We start from the raw sequence: 19,293 nt of genomic DNA, 5'->3' as shown, positions 1-19,293 counted from the left end.
TTCCTAAGTCCTTTTTGACTCTCTTGATTCAATTATATTTTCCTACATATGGAATAACAAACATCCTAGACTAAATAAAGTTCACCTTCAGAAGGTTAAAAAGAACAGAGGTTTAGCCTTACCTAATTTTAGGTTATATTACTGGGCAGTCAATATACGAAATCTTAGGTTTTGGTTACATTACATTAATCAAGAGACTTGTCCAGTATGGGTTTCTTCGGAAGCTAACTCTGTTAAAAAATTTTCTATTATTTCTCTGCTTGGTTCTTCACTTCTTTTATCATTAAATAAACTAACTGATAATTTAGTAGTTAAACACACTTTGAGGATTTGGTTACAATTTAGAAAATATTTTGGTTTATCGAGTTTTTCTTTGTCCAGTCCCATCTTTTCTAATTATTGTTTTAAACCTTCTATGACTGATGTAGTTTTTAAAGAATGGGACAAATCAGGTATTACTTGTTTTCAGGATCTGTTTGTTGGAGGAAACCTTTCTTTGTTTGAACAATTGTCAACCAAATATAATTTACCAAAAACTCATTTTTTCCGATACTTACAAATTAGAGACTTTCTTCAATCTCAACTACATTCTTTTCCTATGAGTCCTGATAAGAACTTACTAGATGTAATTTTTAAATTGAAGCCTTTTCACGATGGCTCAATATCTAATATTTATGACAGGTTATTAGGAATGAGTAAGGTTCCACTAGATAAAATTAAAAATGCTTGGGAACAAGATGTGTGGATGTCAATTTGAGGAAACTTGGAACGAAATTTTTAAATTGGAACGAAATTTTTAAATTGGTTAATACTTTGTCATTATGCACCCATCATTCGCTCCTTCAATTTAAAGTGGTCCATAGAGCTTACTTATCTAAAGACAAACTATCCCATTTTTATTCTGATATATCTCCTTACTGCGACAAATGCAATAATGTAGAGGCTTCTTTAATTCACCTTCTGGACATGTCAGAGTCTTAAAAAATATTGGACAGAGGTGTTTCAAACTTTTTCTGTGCTTTTTAAAATACATTTTAAACTTAATCCTTTGACTGAATCATTTGGGATTGTTGGAGAAAAAGATAACTTTGGAGGCTTCTGATCTACACATTTTGGCTTTTATTTCTCTTATAGCCAGGAGGGCTGTGTTGCTTAAATGGAAGGAAGTCACTCCACCTACTCATACTCAATGGTTACAGGATGTTACATCATACCTGAATCCAGAGAAGATCCAATGTTCAATTTTTGAATCTAACTTAGATTGTCAAACCCTTGGGGACCTTTTTTTGAATTATTTTCAAAACTTTTGATTTAGGGACTAAAGTACAGATATTGGCTGATGTTATGTTTCAAGGGTTTTTCCTTGTCTTTTTTTTTAAAAATCAAACAGCTTCAGTTTTTGGTAGTGGGTGTAGATTTTTTTTCATAATAAAATTCCAATTTTCTTTATTAACCATCATGTGATTATTAGAGTATTGTGATCTCAAATATGATTTAACACAATATATTTAGCATTTTTATTCTCTTTTTGATGCATGTACTGTATATTTTTTCATGGAATTAATAAATATTATAAAAAGAAAAAATATACTCATCAGGTCTCTGTTAGGGATTATTCTGGTGTTATGAAATTATGGGAAGCAGATATTAAAATGAGGACATTAGACTGCAGAACTAGTCTTCAGGAAATAAAACCTGTTTACAAATTAACTTCAACTGATACTTTAAGGCTAATTAAACAAATCATTGGGTGTGGGACATTGATTTGTACTATTGAAACTTTGCAGGGGGAAGAGAATAGATGAATGTTCATATTAATCAGTGATCATTGAAAACTTCAGAATGAGATCCAGGAAGGCACTAAGTGGCCTTCTCTTGCAGTGATGTATTGTCAAAGGCATATCCCTGCCACTTTATGCACAGTTCAGGACAGGTCTGTTTTGTCACTTAACATTCTAGCTAGTTGTATGTTCAGGGAACCATCCCTTAACACTAACAAAAAAAGGTATATTTTGGGTGTCTGGACTTTGCACTGAAGAGCTTTTGGACCAGCCACCAGCATTGAATATTCAGAGGTTTTGCTAGTTGGAATGTGCTACCATTGTAAATGTAATTCTGCAATGCTACCTGTCTACATTCAAAATGTTAAAGTAGGTGATTAAACAATTAACAATATAGCTATTTGAACTGTAGTTATCTTTGTTTAAAAGTATAAAGAACTGTCAGGAGACAATTCTAGATTCTCCCTAGAAGATCTGCTCTGTTCAGTAAAGAATTCTGTATTTCCCAGGTAGAACTTCTGTGCAGCTCAGTTTAGTCAATTAGTCTCCCCTCAGCCTCTGAAGCTCCAGAGAAAACAGAAGTTCATCCAACCTCTCCTTATAGCCAACATGTGGGCAGGCACAGTAGTGTAGCAGTTAGCATAGCACTTTACAGCACCAGTGATCCAGGTTTAATTGTGGCCACTGTCTGTAATGAGTTTGTACATTCTCCCCATGCCTGCATGGGTTTCCTCCCACATTCCAAAGACATATGGGTTAGGAAGTTGTGGGCATGCTATGTTGGTACCAGAAGCACAGCAACACTTGCCAGCTGCCCCCAGAATACTCTGTGCAAAAGATGTACGTCAAAACAGTGAAATATGTGACTAAAGATCTGATCCTGGTAAACCTGTTCAGCACCCTCTCCAAAGCTCCACAGCATCCTTCCTGTGGAGACTAAAATTGCACATAATACTCCAAAATATGGTCTGGCCAAAGTTTTACACAGCTGAAAGACCTCCCAACTTTTATACTCACTGTGACTGAAGTATGCCATATCTTCTTTACCACTATCTACTTGGACCCCCAAAATCTCCTCTATGCCAATGCTCCCAAGGGTCCTGCCATTTACTGTACACCTTCCTTACATATGACCTCCCAAAGTGCAACTCCTCACATTTGTCTGCATTAAACTCCATCTGCCATTTCTCTGCCCATATTTCCAACTAATCTATTTAGACTAAAGCTACAGATTACCACCCAAGAGGTCCTTTGCATTAAAAAAAAATCACTATTCTACTGGCCTGCCATCTTACTTTAATACTATGAAGCTTGTGCCTTTTAGAAAGTTACCCTACATATTTCTCCACCCACCTCAAGGTGAATTGTTTCAAGTCAGGTATAAATTGACTAGTGTGATTTCTTTATGTTCAGAAAGGCTGGGAATAGAAGGGGAAGGAATACAAAAACAGGCATATGAAAATTCCTGAAATTACATCCACTAATATTATGCTACTAGTGACTAAATACATTATAGTGGTTCTGCAATGCACTAACTGACCCTCCCAGCAAATTTTCCAAAACTTGTGGTAAAAATGCTTTATTCAAATAGATGAGCAAATATGGACAAACTTGCACAAGTATCTGTATACAATCCAAAATAGACATTTGTTCCTCCCAAAAACTGTTCACATTTCTGCCCACAATTGAAATCATAGAAGCTTTAAAACAATTTCTACAGTATTGGTGAACAGAAGTCAATTGAAGGAACCAGTTACAAATTCTGCAGCTCAAAAGGAGAATGCAATCGGTGGAATTGCTCTTTATTCCCAATTCTTGAAAAAAAATCCACATCTTATAGAGCTTCATATCCTTCAGATTTCTTTCTTCTATCAATTGTATACATAACCACCACAGTTAGGACCAATCCTGTCAAAGCAATTCCCACTAACACTGGAATTACTTTACTCTCAGCATCCGCTTCACATTTTCCTTCTACAAGGAAAGTCAGAAATCAGCTATTAACTTAAGGAATAAAAAAACTCAAGTCATGCACATCCAGAAAATAATGGAATAGAATATTGCAAGAATTGCAGTGAAATGTGGTCCATTCTACAAATTGCAAAGTAGCAAATTCACCAATGCCTCAACATGTTTCAAGTAACAAAGGCAGAGGACAGTAAAGTTACAAATCAAAGCAGTGTTTATGTAATGCCAGCTTGCAGAATTGAGACTGAATAATCAAAAGATTAACTTTTCTAGATAATATCCTTAAGTTAGATTTTAAAAAATATTAACTCAAGCCAAAGCAGCAGCTTAGAGTTCCAGACTGTAGCCCTAGTCTTACCAACTGTCCTTTAGGGATCTGACATACTAAGAGACAGAAGGGAGCCCTTCAGCCCACTGTATCCATACCAATTTCCACCTAGGTAAATCAGTCCCATTTCTCCTTGATATTTCAGTGTTCCCCTGCAACTTATTCCCTCAGACGTCCATCAATTCCCTTTTGATTCTTTGGTCACTTCCTCCAGGAGGGGGTAATTTACAGTAGCCAATTAACCCATCAGGAATATAGAAGGGAGCTGGAGCACTCAACCAAAACCCACAAGGCCATATGTGCCAACTCCTCATGGTCCTCAAAGGTCAAATCAAACCTGGATCCCTGGAGTGGAAGCAGTAACACGAACTAGTGCACCATAACTTCTGCAATTTACAAGATCCAGTAAATCTGCCAAGCAGATGTTTGATTTGAACCTGCCCACAGGCTTTTGCAAAGTTACTATAAGCCAGCTATCAAAAAAATCTTGCTAAAGGGCAGAGTCCTGCATGAACCAGACAATCCACACAACTGTTTCTCCAGAAATCAACCTGATCAAAAACCAAACTGGATAAGCCCCAACTTTTGATAGGTTCAATCTATATTACAGCAATGTCACCCTGTTTGATGCAATCAAATTGGCATCTTGATATTTGGGGAAATTTTAGGTGAAGAAAATAATGGACAATTTTGAATTTTAGAAGTTAACAGTATATGCACCTTTACTTACAATGGCCAATTTGTGCAAATAATGACAAGCATTTAACCTCTTTAAAAAAGGTGTTATAATAGGAAACAACTCAAAGGTTCTGGCTGGACAAGTAATTCAAATACTGAAACTCAATCACTTTCCTCCACCCCCATTTAGATAAAGCGAGGTATTATTTAAAATTCACTTCTTAAAAAAAACTTGGTTGACAAAAGGGAAGGTCCCCAAGTCCCCAATCAGCAGGATTTAATATATTCTTATCTGCAAGGCCTGGGATTCTGCTTGAATGGGTCCCAAACTATAAAAGCAAGCACAGACCATAATAATTTCTGTAGTTCTTTTCACCAGAGATTAGCCTTTTTCTCCCCACAATCCCAGAAATGTCAATCCAACATTGCAAGCTCTATCAATGTTTCTCAAACCTTTGAAGAAATTGTTAAATTCAAGTTTTATTCTGGTATAAAGGGCATTAATTATACAGGTACTGTTGCTTTCAAACAGAATTCTTGCAAGTAATCTACACAAGTATAGGAAGAAAAGGTGATGATTGGTCTTCTAGTACTAGCCAGAGGGGAAAAAAGTTTTCAGCCTTAATACTATATCTTTTCATTAATGAATAAAGTTGTAATAGGTTTTCCAATGGGGAAATGCGTTCAAAGGAAAAGTGTGGGGAGGCAGTAAAGTTCATAAAAATTCAACATTTCCTGCCTTAAAGTTAGAAGATTCTTACCTTTACCAAACATTCCGTCAGAGATGTCAAATGCCTGGATTTGAGTATCAATCATCAAAATCTGCAAATTATCAGTTGAAAAAGCCACAACCTGCTTGCTTTTGCATTTGTAGGAGTGTCCAAGTTTAGTATTAAACAACTTCACATTCTTCATAATGCCACTGTAAGTTTTGTCTGTAAAGCAAGAATGCCAAAAAACAATGATTGCAATAGAATGACCTAATACTGGCAGCAACATGTGGTAATTGCAGCATTACCATTGCTTAAAGTCCAGGAATCAAAATTCAACTATTATTGCACATTTAGTGTACATGTTTTAGCATCAATTCTACCATTAATTTTAACCAAGATTGACCCTAAATTCAGTGTATACATTACTTCAACTGCTTAGTTTAAGAGAATTTCTACATCCTACATCTTTCCTTCAAGTGTTAAAGTAAGAATTTTAAATAGTCCAAAATGGTGTCTAGAAATTCAACTTCTGTAATGGTGAAGCCAGCTGAATTCATGGTTGATTAATTTTCCAGTTAAGTTTAGATATTGAGTTGCAAGAGCACAGATGCATACATTTTACAAAATGGTTCACTGATTACCCAAGCGCCAATGATATTTAAAAAAGGGGACAGAAGGAGAACAGCAGAAGCAAAATGCTCCAACATTACTTTTATACTCAAAGCTGCACAATTTGAAAATCTGAACAAATTACAATGTTACTACTTTTCATTATTCATTTTCCAGTGCACCTGGTTCTGACAGGGAGGTGACATGTTCAGCAGGAATTATTGCTGGATCTACACCTGTTCCTTCTGTAAGCCAATAGCTTGGAAGGACCAGGAGAGTTTAGTCAAAGTTTGCAGACAGCAGAAAACACATTTGGATGAGATCACTATCAAATGTTTCCCTGCTGGAATCATTTAAGTGCCCGCTCTATTTCCAGCCATCCTGATGGGCAAGTTCATCAAAACTTATTCTAGAGGATGAAAGCTCTCAGGACATATTTGTATTCAAGTGTAGCAGGACAATACAATTTACACATAGTTGAGTTAATGTTAACTGCATTATAAACAAATTTTCAACTTTATACAGTCATTAAAGAGGCAAATTACCCAGGTTATTCATCGCATGCAGAGCAGCACTTATTTCACTGATGTAATAATGGTTTTCATCCTGTAAGCAGAAGTTATTGAAATTAAAGGTTTAAAACAATACACTCAGCACAAGTGTCCCTACATAGGGGAAATTGGGCCTGTGGGGTCAGTCTTGCCCAATTTATTCAGCTACTTGGGTTGCTAAACCTTATGCTTAGAATTGGAACATGGCATGCAATGGAAAAGAATGAGAACAAGTTGTCTGCAACAGTACAGCACAGGAACAGACCTTTTGGCCCACAACATCTGTGACAACCACAATGCCAAATTAAACTAAACTTATCTGCCTACACATCCCCCATCTCTCCATTCCCTGCACGTTCATGTGCCTGTCCAAATGCCTTTTAAACACCACTATCGTAACTGCTTCCTTCACCACCTCTGAAAGTGTTCTAAGCACCTACCACTGTGTGAAAACTCTTTCTAACCACCGCTCCCCACCCCCCCATTCAAGGTGGAGATTCCTCTGTACATCAATGCTTCCAAGGGTCTTGCCACCTAGTCTACTTTTTGACCTCCCAAAATGCAACACTTCATACTTGCCCAGGTTGAACTCCATCTGCCATTTCTCCACTCATATCTGCAGCAGATCTACATCCTGCTATATCCTTCACTATCCACAACTCCAGTGTCATTAGCAGCCATATTTCTGATAACCCTCTAGGACAGTTGTGCCAAATCTGTTCAGCTTGTAGCTGAAAAATACCAAGAATAATTTTATACCCCTCTGAAGATAAAATAGTTATGTGGGGCAGAGAAAGGATGAATGTGCAGTCTTTCTTCTCCCCCCCACCCCGAGTTGGAGAAAATCAAGGTACAGGTTTAAAGTGAGGGGAGAGATTTAATAGGAACCCAAGGGGCAACTTTTTCCACCCACCCAGAGAGTGGTCAGTAGATGGAATGAACTACCAGAGGAAATGGTTGAGGCAGGTACATTAACAACATTTAAAAGAAGGGACTTAGGTAGGAAAAGGTTTAGAGGGATATGACAATCTTGGATGGCATGGACAAAGGGCAGCAAATCATACTGGTGCCCAAGAGCAGCAGAGTGAACTGCCTCAACAACAATCACCCAGTAGCACTCACATCTACAGTGAAATGCTTTGAGAGGTTGGTTATAGCTAGAATTAACTCCTGCCTGAGCAAGGACCCAGACCTGCTGCAATTTGCTTACTGCCACAATGGGTCTACAGCAGATGCAAACTCACTGCTCTCCACTCTGCTTTGGAGTGGCTAGACAACAGCAAAACATGCATCAGTCTGGTATTTATAGATTACAGCTCAGCATTCAACACCATCATACCTCAGTATTAATCAACAAGCTTCAAAACCTGGGCCTCTGTACCTCCCTCTAACTGGATCCTCGACTTCCTTATCAGATCACAGTCATTGTGGATTGGTAATGACATCATGCGCTTAGCTCACTGCTCTACTCTCTACATTCATGACTGTGGCTAAGCACAGCTCAAACACCATCCACAAATTCACCAATGACATTATGTTGTTGACAGAATCTCAGATGGCAAGAACACAGCATACAGGAGTGAGATACATTGGTTGGTTGAGTGGTGTCGTAACAACCTTGCACTCAAGTGTCAGCAAGACCGAGGAATTGACTGTGGACTTCAGGAAGGGAAGTCAGAAGAACACACACCAATCCTCATTGAAGGGTCAACAGTGGAATGGGCAAGCAGCTTCAACTTCCTGGGCATCAACATCTCAGAGGATCCATCCTGGGCTCAACACATTGATGCAATCATGAAGGCAGCACAGTGGCTCTGCTTAGGAGTTTGAGGTGATTTGCTATGTCAAAGACTTGCAAATTTCTATAGATGTACAGTGGACAGCATTCTGACTGGTTGCATCACAGCCTGGTAAGGAGGCTCCAATGCACAGGATCGCAAGAGGCTGCAGAGGGTTGTAGACTCAGCCGGCTCCATCACAGGCACAACCCTCCCCGCCATCAAGGAAATTTAAGAGGCAGTACCTCAAGAAGGCAACATCCATCACTAAGAACCCTCACCCTCCAGGACATGTCCTCTTCTTGTTACTACCATAGGGGTGGTGGTACAGGAGCCTGAAGACCCACATTCAACAATTTGGGAACAACTTCTTCCCTCCAGATTTCTGAATGGCCCACAAACACTACTTTGTTATTCCTTGTTTTTTGTCCCCCACTATTTAGTAATTTATAATAAATCCCATGTCTTTGCACTGTACTGCTGCCACAAAACAAATTTCACAACATACATAGAACATTACAGCACAGTAGAGGCCCTTTGGCCCACAATTTTGTGCCAACATTTTATCCTGCTCTAAGATCTATCTAACCCTTCCCTTCCACATAACCCTCAATTTCTCATTCATTCATGTGGCTAAGAGTCTCTTAAATATCCCTAATGTATCTGCCCCCACAACCTCTGCCAGCAGTGTGTTCAATACACCCACCACTTGATTTAAAAAAAAAACCTACCTCTAACATCCCCCTTATATCTTCTTCCAATTGCCTTAAAATTATGCACCCTCACGTTAGCCATTTTCAACCTGGGAAAAAAGGTCTAACTGTCCACTCAATCTACACCTCTTGTCATCTTGTACATCTCTATCATGTCACCTCTCATCCTCCTTATCTCCAGAGAGAAAAGCCCAAGCTCACTCAACCTATCTTCATAATACATACTCTCCAATCCAGGCAACATCCTGGAAAATCCCCTCTGCACCCTCTCTAAAGCTTCCACATCCTTCCTATAATGAGTCAACCAGAAATGAACACAATACTCCAAGTGTAGTCTAACCAGAGTTGTACAGAACTGCAACATCACCTTGCGGCTCTTGAACTCAATACCCTGACTAATGAAGGCCAACACTCCATACACCTTCATAACAACCCTATCAACCCGCGCAGCAACCTTGAGGGATCTATGGACATGGACCCAAAGATCCCTCTGTTCCTCCACACTGCTAAGAGTCCTGCCATTAACCTTGTATTCTGCCTTCAAATTCAGTCTCCCCAAGTGTATCACTTCACTTTTCTGGGGTGAACTCCATCTGCCTCTTCTCAGCCCAGGCCAGCATTTTATCAATATCCTGTTGTAATCTACAGCAACCTTCCACACTATCCACAACACCACCAACCTTCATGTGATCTGCAAACATACCCCCCCCCCCCCCCCACATCTTCATCCAAGTCATTTATAAAAATCACAGAGCAGGGGTCCCAGAACAGATCCCTGTTGGACACCACTGGTCACTGACCTCCAGGCAGAATACACTCCATCTACCACCACCCTGTCTTCTATGAGCAAGCCAATTCTGAATCTACACAGCCAAGTTTCCCTGAACCCCATGCCTCCTGACTTTCTGTATGAGCCTTCCACGAGGAACCTTATCAAACACCTTACTAAAATCCACATATACCACATCCATTGCTCCACCTTCAAGTCAGTGATAATAACCTTCATACAAGTCAGTGATAGTAAGTCTTATTTGATCCTGACCAGTTGGGCTAAAGGGGCTGATCCATGCTTATGCTGTGCAAGCCCTTCAACCTGAACTGTTGCAGCCATGACCTATGCTACTACATAGACTAGGGTCAGTTGCCTACTTAAATTACAGATGGACACTAGAGTAACTGAAGCTTACATCTTCAACTACTCCATGGCCTTTTAAAAAACAAACTTGCAAGTGATAGAACAGAAAGGTTTTTAAATATAGAAAGTGATTTACTCCCCAAATACATCTTTCCCTTGTGGCTAGTAAAGATCAAACAAAGTAGTACCAATTATTTTATCCATGCTTCCTTGTGTTAATATCATTCAGGTTTCAGACTCACCTCTACACAAGAGGAACTCTAACAGATGTTAAAAAGCCACAATCACCAATTATAACAATGTTCGACTCAGCTGGGATACTTCAAACATGGTGGTATGGTGTTCCCTGCCCATTATTTGTAAGGTAACGTTGGCCAATTTGGATTCAGTGCTGTTATCACTTTAATACTAGCATTATTAATTTGTGATAAATAAAACTAGCTGGTCTTAATCATACTTGTTTCATATCAATTCACTGACCACAATCTTTCACACTTCACATTAATAATCTGAGATCTTTGGGAAGTCATGAAAGGTACCATAGAAATAAAGAGTTTTCTTGAAAACAGTCTCAGTGCAAAACAAGCTTTAACAAGAAAAAAGTTGTCAAAAACTAGATCTACAATGCACTAGCACACTTACTAGTCTCCAAGCTTTCAAAAATACTGTATAGATTTAATATTTAAAAAACCAATCTAAATTTTAAAAGCTATTAACTCAAGTATAAAATTCAATCTGTCATGACTTCACTTTAAAGCTATTTAAAAAGATAGAAATTATTAGAGATGCATTAAACATTAAAAGCATTTTTTCCTCACATCCAATGGACCACCAATTCTCTCTGGCTTCATGAAGTCAGCCAACCCTGTTCATTTGTGCTCACTCAAGTCAGACGGATTTGATCACATTAACTCACCTTCCCAAAGGTGAAGTTTACAAATCCACTATTAAACTGCAAATTAATCCACGAATCAACACTTCCACATTTCCCCGAAACCCTTGTTTTCCTTGGTGGAATATTGAAGTACAAATTCTGTGAAAAGACAATGATTATAACTTTACATTGTTTTAAACGGTAAAATGCTAATAAACAATTTGAAAGTTAATAATACACTGGGATACCATAAAGACCAGTCATTTTAATTGAGATGTAGTTACAGATTGTGACAGCTGACAATTTGGGAAAATTGGTTGGTCAGAACAAGCTATTCCATTGTCAAATGGAACAATAGCAATTACAATGATGCAAAATTTCTAGCTGTTTTAGATTGGTACCAAGGTCAGTCAGCTTTTCATCACTACTTTCAGTGTTTAGGGGTTATTAAATTGTAGCAATAAATTTTAGTGGGTGTATCTTTTGCTATTTTCTGTTAATTGCCCATTAGCTCCATGGTGATGTTGCAACAAAACTTCCCTCCATGGATGCACTGCTGCACAGAATATAATTGACCACTGCAAAATAATGCTGTGGACAGGCTTATCAGCTCCTGCCCAAGATCAGATTTGCACACTGAGAGCCAAGGTCACCCTACATCCAGAGCCAAATTAAAACTACAGAGTACAAAATCTGATGAAGGGTTCCAGACAAAGTAAAAAAAAACGTATTCACAACATGGTGCAAGCATTTAGAAGACAAATGCAGCAACTTCAAGGGAAAAGTATAGTATATACCTAAACTTTAGGATAGGTCTTGAAGTACTTGTCAAAGAAAAAAAGCAGAAATCACAATTATATTCCCATTTCTGGAAAAAATGCAAACATTTTAGTCTTGTTCAAATGTGAACTTGCAAGTGCAAAATGAAAATCCTCAGCTGAACAATTTAGCCACAGATTTTTAAAAAAGGTATTTAAGGAAGCATAGCAAAGGCTATTCAAAAGCAGATATACAAATATTTTAATTTCAGTAGAAGAACCACTGCTCCCAGATGTTTAGACACAACATGAAGCAGTCAGTCAACCACAGCAGAAGGAAGCTTACATCTGAAAGTGGGAAACACAAGTTTTATGGGCCAGGAACTTCAGGTAATGTTTTAAAAACATGCAAAGATCAGAAATGTCTCAAATGCTGGAGTTACATGCACACCTCAAGAAAAATCCAGACATTATTGGACCTAGTTGCAGTACCACTACCAATCAATAAATTCAACAATGTCAGTCTTAGTGGTTAAATTTACAGCAAGACCTTCAGCATTCTTTATTAAAAAGCAAGCAGGCAACTGCTTGTTGAAACAAGACATGCAGCTAAAAGAGAAATTGCAGTCCAATTTCCAGCTGCACTAGCATTGCTACAACTGACATTGAAATTATGCAACAGTACAAAGTTGGGATAGGAAAGGTTTAGAGGGATATGAAACCAAATGCAGGCAAATGAGACTAGCTCACATAGGCAACTTGTTCAGCATGGACAATTTGGGCCCATTTCAGTATTGTACAATGACTAGTCCATTAAGAACTTAAGCAATATAATAATATTGAATGGCCAACTCCTCCTTACCACCACATTCGAACCCCACCTATTATTTGCTTCAAGAAATTCCTTTCAACTTTTGGTGAAAGAATAGAGGCACAAAATTAATAAAACTTACTTGGGGCTTTGTGTCAACAATAAGTTGTATTCCAATTGCCATCTTGATGCAAGTGGTGTTCTTCAAAGAAATATTGTAGAGACCACTTACTGGGAGTGAAAAATTGGGTGATAATGTAGGGAGAACAGTTGTTTGTGGACTTATTGTTGTGCTATGATTTGCAGCAGTTGTGTTGGTCACATGTGCAGGTGTAGTATAGTTTGCCGTCATGTTGGTCACATGTGCCGGTGTAGGCGTAGTATAGTTTGCCGTCGTGTTGGTCACATGTGCAGGCGTAGTATAGTTTGCCGTCGTGTTGGTCACATGTGCAGGCGTAGTATAGTTTGCCGTCGTGTTGGTCACATGTGCAGGCGTAGTATAGTTTGCCGTCGTGTTGGTCACATGTGCAGGCGTAGTATAGTTTGCCGTCGTGTTGGTCACATGTGCAGGCGTAGGCGTAGTATAGTTTGCCGTCGTGTTGGTCACATGTGCAGGCATAATATAAAGTGGGATTTTGTTAAGTGTTGGTGGAGCTGGATTTGCTGCATTTTTCACTGCAGCACTTTCTGCTGACACAGCACAACTTGTAAACAGTCCTGCAAAAAGAAAACAAAAAAGTTAATAGCTGCTGTACACAAAAATTATATCGTTAAGCAACCTCTCCTATGACTCATACATAAAGAAAACAGGAAGCTTCAAAATATTATCTATCAATTCCTGCTGGGCAAGGACAGAATTCACCCCCAGGCTGATAAGGACCTTGGCAGTCCAGTAGTACACAAACACAACTCCAAACATGCAAGAAAAAAATACAGCACTGGTGTAACACCCACTGGAAGACATCTTATAAAATAGCAAAGTACAGGTTGAAATTTTCTCATCTGGCAACCTTGGAACCTAGCAGTGCCAGACCAGAAACCACCCCTCTGATCATCCTCCTGAGTAGGAGAACTTTTTAAAATTAAGTACAGAACACTACATGGGCTAGTGAAGAAAAATACTATGATGGTGGAGGAACTCAGCAGGCCAGGCAGCATCTGTGGGGGGGGGGGGAAAAAAAAGCAAGTGGTCAACATTTTGCTGCCTGGCCTGCTGACTTCCTCCAGCATCAGTGTTTTTTTTTAAAATCTAGATTCCAGCATTTGCTCCTTTGTTTCTCATGGGTTAGTGAAGGTTCCATTCCTGAGAAATGTCAGTAACCCAAAGTTTCAGCAAGTCAAAGCTGTTGGCTGAGATCACAAAAGTTGCACTGGTAGGTTAATTAGGTACAGATCTTAGATTAGTTAAATAGCACGGATGTCATACAAATCCAAAAAAATGCTGGGCCGCAATGCTGGACCAGAGTTTTAACCCATACTTTGTTCATTTATAATGAAATTACCACTGTTGTGAAAACTGGATGTTTAAATGCATCACTGCAGTCTGATTAAACCCTTATGAACAATGTGGAGCCTAAAATATGGTACACTGAAACATGAATGGAGATTGTCATAGATCAAGTAATTTGAAGGCCAAATATCTAGCTCCTGGCCTTGTGTACAGTAGTCAGGGTTTAATTATTTGTGTTCTCCAACCTCAGGCAACCAGTCTGTTCTGCCAAACCACTGAACTCTGCAGTATAAGATGTTATTGCAATTCCTAAAACCCAAAGGCCTTCAGAAAAAAAAACAATGAACAACAGATTCATTTCTAGACAACACAGATCTCGTGTAACCAATAGCACTTTTATTCTTTCCTGCTTCACAGGTCTCAAGCAAAAGGTTCAGGTGGGTACAGAGGAAAAAAAAAACTTTAATACAAGGGTTGCTGTCTATAGCCCAGGACTGGAGATAATGGCTAGATCACTGAGAGCATAAGTAGATAATATTTTGAAAGTTCAGGGAACCGAGGGCACTGAGGGGCAAGTCCTGGGGCACATCGCCATGATCAAATTGAATGGCAGGGTAGGCTTGAGGGGCCAAGTGGGCTACTTCTACTTTCATGTGTTCATGAATTATTGATTATGGGGATTCCTCAAAAGTCACCCAGATGGTGGGAAGAAACTTAAGAGTTAGATCTCCAGGAAAAAGATGTCCTAAAGAGTACCAAATGGGAAACTGAGTGCTAGAAAGCATTGGGAAAGAAGACGTACAGAGTAAATTTGGTATACTAGAAAACACTAAAGGTGGAAAATTTTTGAAGCAGGAAAATGAAACTTGTATTTGTCATACAACACTGAATATTAACAACTAGGATTACAGTCTGTTAAAAGTATACTAACAGTTGTTCAAATACAACCTTCTTTAAAATTTAAAGAATAGAAGAAAAGCAGCAAGGAAGATGAGAGACTGCAGATGCTGGAAATCTGGAGCAACTAACAGAAAGCTGGAGGACCTCAGCAGGTCAGGCAGCATCTATGGAAGGAAATGAACAGTTGACGTTTCAGGGGAAAGGAAGTGGGCAGAAACCAGAACGAGGAGGTCAGGGAAGAGGGAGAAGCAAAGGCTTGCAGGTGATAGGCAAGTCCAGGTGAGAGAGGGAAGGTAGGTGGGTGGGGGAGGAGATGACAGGGAATGATGCAAGAAGCTGGAAGAGGGAAAGGGTTGAAGGAGTAATCTGACAGGACTGTAGGCCATGGAATAAAGGTAAGAGGAAGTGGGCAGGTTGTGAAGCCAGGAGCGAGGAAAAAGGGGTGAAGAGGTCACAGAAATGAGAGAAAACATGGGAGGAAAAAGGGGAGTGGTTACCAGAAGTTAGAGAAATCAATGTTGATGCAGTCAGGTTGTAGACTACCAGGCCAGAAGATGAGGTGTTGCTCCTCCAACTTGCATCTGGCTTCAACATGACAGTAGAGGAGGCCATGGATAAACACGTCAGTATGAGAATGGGAAATGGAATTAAGATGGCTGGCCACCAGGAGATTCTGGCTGTTGCAGCAGATAAAGCCAAGGTGCGCAACAAAGCAGTCCCCCAATCTGTGTCAGGTCTCACCACTGTAGAAGCCACATCGGGAGAACTAGATGCAATAAGTGATACCGATGGATTCACACATGAAGTGCTGCCTCTCCTGGAAGGATGTTTACGGCCTTGAATAGTGGTGAGGGAGGTGGTGTTGGGGCACGTGTAACACTTCACACAATTGCAGGGATAAGTACCTGGAGGGTGATAATCAGTGAAGAGCAGACAAGGGAGTCAGAGAGAGCAATCCCTGTGGAAAGCAGAGAGGGGAGGGGAAGATATGTCTATTGGTAGGGTCCTGTTGGAGATGGCAGAAGTTGCAAAGAATGATATGTTGGATGCAGAGGCTCGGAGTGGTAGGAGAGGACAAAGGGTAACCCCATTGCTGTTACTTCAGGGGGGAAAATATGGGGTAAGGGCAAATGTGTGGGAAATAGAGGAGATACAGGTGAGGGCTGCATTGATAGCAGTGGAAGGGAAACCCTATTTATGGGGGAGAAAAAAGGACATCTCAGATGTCCTGGAATGGAAAGCTTCATCACGAAAACAGATGCGGCAGAGGAACAGAAAAGAGGATAATATCCTGGCAAATGATAGGGTGGGAAGAGGTGTAATCAAGCTAACTGTGGGAGTTAGTGGGTTTGTAAAAGATATCAGTAGATAATCTGTCTCTGGAGATGGAGACAGTGAGGTCAAGAAATGGGAGAGAGGTGTTAGAGATGGACCAAGTGAATTTGAAGGCAGGGTCAAAGTTGACGAGCACCACATGGGTGCAGGAAGCAGCACCAATGCAGTTTGTCATTGTAGAGGGGTGAGAGTTGGGGAGAGTTACTGGTGTAGGTTTGGAACATTGACTGTTCCATATAGGATAGCTGCTTCTGTATTAAAACAATAGCCATTTACACAATGGGCATGTAGTAAAGAGGTGTGCAATACAAATGCAATGCTGATTAAGCCAAGGAAGAAAGGATTGCACAAGCAGGGAAAGGAAGGAGCATATGCTAGAGGAGAAAACAATTTCACAAGCAGCACAAGATGGTGCAGTCAGTATGTTCCTGGGCATCTGCTCCCTTAGTAGCTATCATAATAAGGAATTTTTGATAAGTGGCTTTGCCAGGGAAGTGCAAGTGAAAATACCACCATGGATGATCATTCAGCAAATATTCATCGATTCAAACTTTAAATATTCTAAGACAGTTTTTAAAAATCTAAATTTGAAGGTATAGCACATTTGGGTAAACAGTAGGGGCATTTTTACTCTTAAATGGGCAATGGATTGAAAATTAGAAGTACAACTACTAGTCAAATTTAAAAAAATGATGCAAGTAGTTTCTTCAAAAAAAATGCAGCCAAGGCCCCAAAATCAAATTTAAACTTTAAGATCTAATGCAAACGTTTCAGATAAAACTACAATAGATTCAATTTATCCACAAGTGCAAGGATTAAATAGTAGATTCCTTAAATCATTTAAGCAGGTGACCAAATTGCACAAAGCTGCTTAGTCTCTGGATGACTCTAAAGTCTTTTAAGACCACCTTGACTGAGCAGTGCTGGTTTGCATTCCTATAAACACAAGGATGAAGTCCTATTATCTCAAACTTTAAATCCAAATGCAAGAACCTAAATACTAAAACTTCTGAAGTACATTCCGATGTTTATTAATTTATTCACCTAAAACCCAGAGCACCGACCCACTGCCTGGATCAAGGCAGGAGGCAGAAGAAGGGTGCAAGGCCGCCGGGGTGAGGAAAACATTCTTGCGCAGCGACCAAATTTACGGGACAAGATTACAGGCTCCTTCCCCACAACAATAACCATTGTTTCGAAGTAATTGATTAGAGCAGAGAGTTCTCGGGTGGCCCATAAGATGTCGGCCTGGCCAATCTGAGGGGAGGTGGGAGTGGGTGAGGAGAGAGAGAGAGAGAGAGAGAGAGGAGCCGCCAAAAGGTGCTCCGGTGTCACGGCGCTGGGTGCACGCCCGGCGTGTTCCGCATTCCCCGCTTAGTCTGACTCAAGTTTCCTCTGACAATCGAACTCAGCTTCGCCAGCTCCTGGAGCAGGACCCGCCGTGGACGGTGGACAAGTTTTACCTGCAGGATATTGTCCATCAGCCGACACCCCCCGGAAGGCCGCTGTTCCCGATGCCACCCCGGGAACCCGCCGCCACAGTTTGCAGAAAGTGGCAACTTAAAACAGCTCGAATCGACTCACCGGACAGAGCCAAGGCGGCAATCACAACCAAGTTCTTCATAATGTTCTGCTGCAAGTTAGTCGCATCAAAAACTCCACTTTCAGTTGCAACCTGCTGACTTTTCCTACTACTTGCGCAGCAATAAAAAAAACCTCAAGTCACGAGGTGGTGAAAGGGTGGGGACAGGTAGGAAATGAGATCAAATATAAGGCAGCAAGTTCTCACTTGTTATGGTTGCATGACTGAAATAAACATGCAATTCGCTTGATAGACAATCCAATTTACCTAATAGTCTTTAACAGTGTCTTAAAATGCCTTGATACCAAACCCATTGGGTGCTCCTGCCTCAGTTGTCTATAATATGTTAGATTGCATTAATTTACACCAGAGTGCAATGAAATTCCTTGTTTACATGGTGACAATAAATAGTAACAATAAATATAACAACATGTGCAAAGCAGAATGGTGCGAAGATTGCAGTGCAATCTGAAGTAGTGCAAAAAGAAATGCTAAAGTGACAATAACGGAATAACAAAAGATGTAGAGTTAAGAGTACAAGAACGTGACAGCACCACCAGGAAGAGGGCCTGAAAGAGGTGATTGGTTCAGAAGTCTGATAGCAGTAGGGGCGAAACTGTTCTTAAGTCTAGATGTATGGGCTTTCAAGCTTCTGTATCTTCTTCCAGAAGGTAGAAGAGAGAAAAGGGAATGGCCAGGATTGCATGCATCTTTGACAATAGTACCAGCTGAAATCCTTAAACTCAGCAGAAGAGCTTCAGTCACAAATCCACAATCCTATTGTCCACATCTGGGAAGAGAAGGATTGTTCTTACAACTATGAGTAATTTTTCTGCACACCTGCTCCGCAAGTTCCCACTGACTATTGGGGAGTTTATAATACAGCCCCATAGAGTGACCTTTCCCTTCTTGTTTCTAAGTTCTACCCATATGGCCTCGCTGGATGATCCTCCAAAAATGTCATCCCTAACTACTGTTGTTATGTCCTCCTTTATCAAACAGGCAACACCCCTCCTTGCTTACCTGTATCTCTGTCATACCTGTAGCATCTGTATCCTGGAATATTGAGCTGCCAGTCCTGCCCTTCTCTCAGCCGTGTTTCTGTTATGGCTATAACATCCCAGTCCTCAGAGCCAATCCACGCTCTGAGTTCGTCTGCCTTACCTTTTAAACCTCGTACATTGAAATAATTGCAGTTTAACTGAGTATTCCTTTCCCTGCCTTTACCATGCCCCTGGCTATCCTGATTACTAATCTTGCTCTCACTGGCTACCGCTTTACCCATGACTTGCTCCTGCTCAGAGTCCCTCCCTCCTGCCAATCTAGTTT

At 40.1% G+C, this 19,293-nt stretch overlaps 1 protein-coding gene across 2 annotated transcripts in view; it reads right to left on the bottom strand.

The window, feature by feature from the left end:
• The window catches only part of LOC127571577 (lysosome-associated membrane glycoprotein 3), a 31,820-nt gene extending 13,696 nt beyond the window's left edge, over positions 1-18,124 (bottom strand). The window contains exons 1-6 of one of the 2 annotated variants that reach the window (XM_052018081.1): positions 17,967-18,124; positions 12,840-13,414; positions 11,171-11,287; positions 6,623-6,683; positions 5,517-5,690; positions 3,395-3,755 (exon numbers count right to left, since the gene is read on the bottom strand). In XM_052018081.1, coding sequence (XP_051874041.1) covers positions 3,616-3,755; positions 5,517-5,690; positions 6,623-6,683; positions 11,171-11,287; positions 12,840-13,414; positions 17,967-18,006 — 1,107 coding nt within the window. In that variant the 5' untranslated portion in view covers positions 18,007-18,124 and the 3' untranslated portion in view covers positions 3,395-3,615. Of the gene's footprint in view, positions 1-3,394; positions 3,756-5,516; positions 5,691-6,622; positions 6,684-11,170; positions 11,288-12,839; positions 13,415-17,966 lie in introns of those variants that run through there. The other variant, XM_052018082.1, reaches the window with a different exon arrangement.
• Between the last annotated feature and the right edge of the window lie 1,169 nt (positions 18,125-19,293).

Source organism: Pristis pectinata, chromosome 6 (genome assembly GCF_009764475.1).
Source record: "Pristis pectinata isolate sPriPec2 chromosome 6, sPriPec2.1.pri, whole genome shotgun sequence".
NCBI lineage: Eukaryota > Metazoa > Chordata > Chondrichthyes > Rhinopristiformes > Pristidae > Pristis > Pristis pectinata.
The sequence above is the reverse complement of the archived record's forward strand: the minus strand, read 5'-3'. Positions and strand labels throughout refer to the sequence as shown.